The sequence below is a fragment of the Athene noctua genome, chromosome 1, assembly GCF_965140245.1.
Source record: "Athene noctua chromosome 1, bAthNoc1.hap1.1, whole genome shotgun sequence".
NCBI lineage: Eukaryota > Metazoa > Chordata > Aves > Strigiformes > Strigidae > Athene > Athene noctua.
The window spans coordinates 199,330,969-199,335,850 of record NC_134037.1 but is presented as its reverse complement, the minus strand read 5'-3'; the positions used below and the strand labels follow the sequence as shown (position 1 = coordinate 199,335,850).

The 4,882-nt window shown below is 56.3% G+C and overlaps 1 protein-coding gene across 1 annotated transcript; it reads left to right on the top strand.

The window, feature by feature from the left end:
- The first annotated feature begins 1,045 nt into the window (after window positions 1-1,045).
- Window positions 1,046-2,167, top strand: SOX1 (SRY-box transcription factor 1). Its single transcript, XM_074930664.1, has one exon. The coding sequence runs from the start codon at window positions 1,046-1,048 to the stop codon at window positions 2,165-2,167; it is 1,122 nt and encodes a 373-aa protein (XP_074786765.1).
- The last annotated feature ends 2,715 nt before the right edge of the window (window positions 2,168-4,882 follow it).

Here is a 4,882-nt window from a genome sequence, read left to right as displayed (position 1 = left end):
TCCCCCCCCGAGGGCGCGGCGGGGCGGGGCGCGCCGTGACCCCACCGCCGTCCCCCCCCTCGGGCGCGGCGCGGCGCGCCCCGCCGGACGTCACAGCTCAGCGCGCGCCATGCAAATCGCCCGCCCGCCGGCGCGCCCCCATTGGCCGCCGCCAGGCGATTTAAGGCGGGCTCGGCGCGCGCCCCGGATGGCTGCGAGCGCCGCTCGCCCGCGCGCCCCCGGCGGCTCCTCCTCTCCCGGCCCCGGCCCGGCCCGGCCCGGCCCGTCCCGCCCGGGCCGCGGGAGGGAGACCACCGCCAGCAAATTACTGTGCCCCGGCGGCCGGGCTCGGCGCTTGTTTTGGTTGGGTTCCTTCCCCCACCCCCTCCCTCTCTCCCTCCCTCCTTCCCTCCCTCCCTCCCTACCTCCCTCCCCCGATCCTCCTCCCGCTTTTTTTTTTTTTTTTTTAAATTAACGTTTAAATAATTTTTTTTTTTTTTTGGTGTGTGTGCCTCCTTTTTGCGTGGCGGTGGGTTCTCCTCTCTCTTCTGCTCCGTTCACCTGCGATCAGCGGATGCAAGTCACACACGCTCCCTCCCTCCCTCCCTCCCTCTCTCTCTCCAAGTTAGCAAAGAACAAAAAAAAAAATAGCTCCGTTAAGGATAAGAGCGGGAGCGGAGGGGTGTGCGCGCGTGTGCCGGGGAGAGCCGGCGAGCGGAGGACACCGCCGACGGCTCCGCACACTCCTCCCTCCGCGCCAAGTGAAGCCGCAAGTTTGCCGTGCACCTGTTTGAGCAGCTCGAATCCCCTCCGCCGCCGAGCCCCGAAAGTGATTTGCAAAAGGGAGAAAGTTTTTCGCCGGCGGGGTCGCCGATCGCTCTCCTCGCGGTTTTCTTCTCCTCCTCCTCCTCCTTTTTTTTTTTTTTTTTTTTTTTCTTCCCCGCACGGCGGTCGCTACCGAGATACCAACGGGTTTTGCCTCGCTCGCTCCCCGTCCTCCCGGGCTCCTCTATGTTTAATTCTTTTTTTACGCCTGGCGCCGGTGGAAAATAAAAAAGCTACTTGAATGTACAGCATGATGATGGAGACGGACTTGCACTCCCCCGGCGGAGCCCAGGCCCCCACGAACCTCTCGGGGCAGACCGGAGCGGGAGGCGGCGGCGGCGGCGGCGGCGGCGGCGGGGGGAACAAAGCGAACCAGGACCGGGTCAAGAGACCCATGAACGCCTTCATGGTGTGGTCGCGGGGCCAGCGGCGGAAGATGGCCCAGGAGAACCCCAAAATGCACAACTCGGAGATCAGCAAGCGCCTGGGGGCCGAGTGGAAAGTCATGTCGGAGGCCGAGAAGAGACCGTTCATCGACGAGGCGAAGCGGCTGCGGGCGCTGCACATGAAGGAGCACCCGGATTATAAATACCGGCCCCGGCGGAAGACCAAGACCCTGCTCAAGAAGGACAAGTACTCGCTGGCCGGGGGGCTGCTGAGCGCCGGCTCGGCCGGGGGAGGCCCGGCCGGCGTCGGCGTGGGCATGGGCGTCGGCGTCAGCCCCGGCGGCGTCGGGCAGCGGCTGGAGAGCCCCGGCGGCACGGCCAGCGGCGGCTACGCGCACATGAACGGCTGGGCCAACGGCGCCTACCCGGGCTCGGTGGCGGCGGCGGCGGCGGCGGCGGCGATGATGCAGGAGGCGCAGCTCGCCTACAGCCAGCACCCGGGCAGCGGGGGGCACCCGCACCACCCGCACCCCCACCACCCGCACCACCCGCACAACCCGCAGCCCATGCACCGCTACGACATGGGCGCCCTGCAGTACAGCCCCATCTCCAACTCGCAGGGCTACATGAGCGCCTCGCCCTCGGGCTACGGCGCCCTGCCCTACGGCTCCCAGCCCCACCAGAACTCGGCGGCGGCGGCGGCGGCGGCGGCGGCGGCGGCCGCCGCCTCCTCGGGGGCGCTGGGCGCCCTGGGCTCGCTGGTGAAGTCGGAGCCCAGCGTGAGCCCGCCCGTCACCTCTCACTCGCGGGCCCCGTGCCCCGGGGACCTGCGGGAGATGATCAGCATGTACTTACCGGCCGGGGAAGGCGGGGATCCGGCGGCCGCCGCCGCCCAGAGCCGGCTCCACTCCCTGCCCCAGCACTACCAGAGCGCCAGCACGGGGGTCAACGGCACCGTCCCCTTGACGCATATCTGAGCCCCCGCCGCCCGCCGGCACCGCCGCCGGGAGCGGCGGCCAAGGGCGCGGGCACCGGCACCGGCACCGGCTCGGCCGCCGGCCGCGGGCCGCCCCGCAGGACTGCGCGCCCGCCGCTGCCACCGCCCGCCCAGCCCCCGGCCGCCCGCCGTGCCCCGGCCCCGGCCCCGCGCCGCTCCTGCCCCGCTCCCGGGTCCCCCCTCTTATTTTTGCCTCTTGCTCCCCTTCCCTCCCGCCCTCCCCCGCCTCTCGCCCCCTTTTTTTTTTCTTTCTTCCTTCCTTTTTGTACAGAAATGTTTTGATGTTCTTGTAATAATAATAATAAATAATAATAATAATAACGAGAGAGAAAAAAGGTAACGGTGGCTTTACTTACCTTTTTTTTTTTAGGACTAGTTTATGAAACTAGTTTTAGACTGAACTTCTGTGTTTTATCGAGACTTTTTGTACAGTATTTATCATTCACCCAAGAGACATAGAGCGTTTATTTGCAAAAGAGGGGAGAGAGAGAGAGAAAGAGAAAGGAGAGGGGGGGAAAAAAAAAAAAAAAAAAAAAAAAGACGGCGAAAAGATAAAAAATATCAATAATAACCACACAAAGTTGTAGGCGATGCCAACTTTTTTACCGCGCGGAACCGCTACGATTTCAGTCACGGATCGCTTCTTGCGAGGGCTTTATATTGCCTAATTAACTCGAAGTTGATGGGGAAACAGTTCTCATTTATTACTCATGTACTAAGGCAAATCCAAAACAACACTTAAAAGTTTTTTGTAGATGTTCTCGCGTTTTTGGTTTGGGGTTTTTGTTTTGGGTTTTTTTGTTTTTGGGGGTTTTTTTTGTTATTTGTTTGTTTATTTATAAAACTTTTTTCTTTTTGAGGCTGCAATGTTTTTTTTTCTGGGTTTTGTACAACTTTATTGTATCTGGATTTTTTTTTATTTGTTTTCTGTTGGGTTTTATTTTCTTTTTGTATCATTTCTTGTAAATGCATTGTGAAATAATTTTTATTTAGGCGTTACGAGGGAATTCAGATTGTGTATATAGTTTACTAAAAAGCCTTTCTGCTAAACAGAAATCCTAAGGATGCGTTCAATTTTGAGTTAAATAAATTTCAAAGCGGAAAAAATCACCTGGGTTTTTTTTTTTTTGTTTTATTTTTTTTAATAACCAAAACCGTAACCTGAGACCGTAGTAGTGTTTACCGTGGTGTGCCTGGCAATACAGCAGGTAAACCTAGAGTATGGGGAGGAAGTTTTAAGCAGGAGCGGCAGAGAATGAGGTGTAATCCCGCAGTAAATGTCGATGTCTCCTCACTCGCGTAACTCAGGAGGGAAGAAGGTAGATGACGGCTTTTAATGCTCCTTCCGTATGGCGAGGGAAGACGACTCCCTGCCTGGCCCTTCGTGGCCGTGGACTCTCTTTCGGTGGATTTTCTGGCTGGGCTGGCGCTCCGGACCGTGCTCGGGGCCGCAGGTTTCCCCCGGGGGAAAGCTGCCCGCCCCTGCCCGCCCCTGCCCGCCGCTCGGCCGGGAGTCCCCGCCGGCCCGGGGGGCACCGACCTCCCCGGGGGGGACGCCGAGGCACCGGCGAGCGCGCCACTTCCCCTCTAATTAACGCCATGAAAAGCGAAAGCGCTTCGGTTTGAGCGTCACGAAAAGAAAAACGACCTCTAAACCCCAAGCCCCGAAAAGCAGCCCCGTCCCTGCCGGGCATCCCGGGGGGCGAGCGGGGAGCGGCGGGGTCACACGCTCCCGCCCCGCGTAAACTGGGGCGCCAGTTTCAGCCAGTGGTGCGAAAGCTGTCGAGAAAAACGACGCGTGTCTGTTCATTGCAGAATGTTGATCAATGCTTTGAAATTGAATTTGTTGGGGCTTTTTTTTTTTTTTTGGGGGGGGGGGAGTTGTGTTTGTTTTGTTGGGGTTTTTTTTTCCCTAACTAGGGATCGGTACATTCCCATCTGCTGGAAGTAAAAGTTTGCTGTAAACTTCGTCTGATAGTAATAACAGCATTAAGCGTTGCATTTAAGCGTCATACTGTAGCAAATATATTTTTTTTTAATTCGTCATAACTGCTTAAACAAAAGGGAAAAAAAAAAAAAACTTTTAACTTCCAGGGCGGTGATGTCGGTCGCAGCAGGCTTTTTAAACCATCTTTTAGCGCCGGCGAATGAGTACTTCATCCATGCAGGAGTGGGGAAGTGTTAGCTGGTTAATGAGGAGCGGTTTCGGTCCATGCTAGAGACTGCACTTTACCTATAACGCTGACATCTCAGTTGACATATATAACTTTTCGGAGTAATTTTAGTAGGTTTGTTTAAATCACTCATTTGTTGAAGTGAACGCGAAATTTTCATGGAAGTTGTCTATTGATTAAAAACCGAAATCTCTCGGGCCCTCCCCCCCCCCCCCAAAAAAAAAAAAAACCACAACAAAAACCCAAACCAAAACAAACCCCTAAACAACAACAAAAAAACCCTCTCAAACAAAACTATTTGAGCCTTTACTAAAGCGAGGTGTGTGCGGGTTCAGACAGTCAGCAGGCTGGTTTTGGAAATTCTCGCCGTACAAACAGCGCACACAGAAAGAAGGAACTTATGAGAAACCTTCTGTGGCTTTGGTTACCTCCAGCCAAGCACGGTCCTATATATAATTTAAAATATTAATAGGCGTACCTTTAAATGTGCAGAATAAGCTGAGTACCTGTTGAACTGTTTC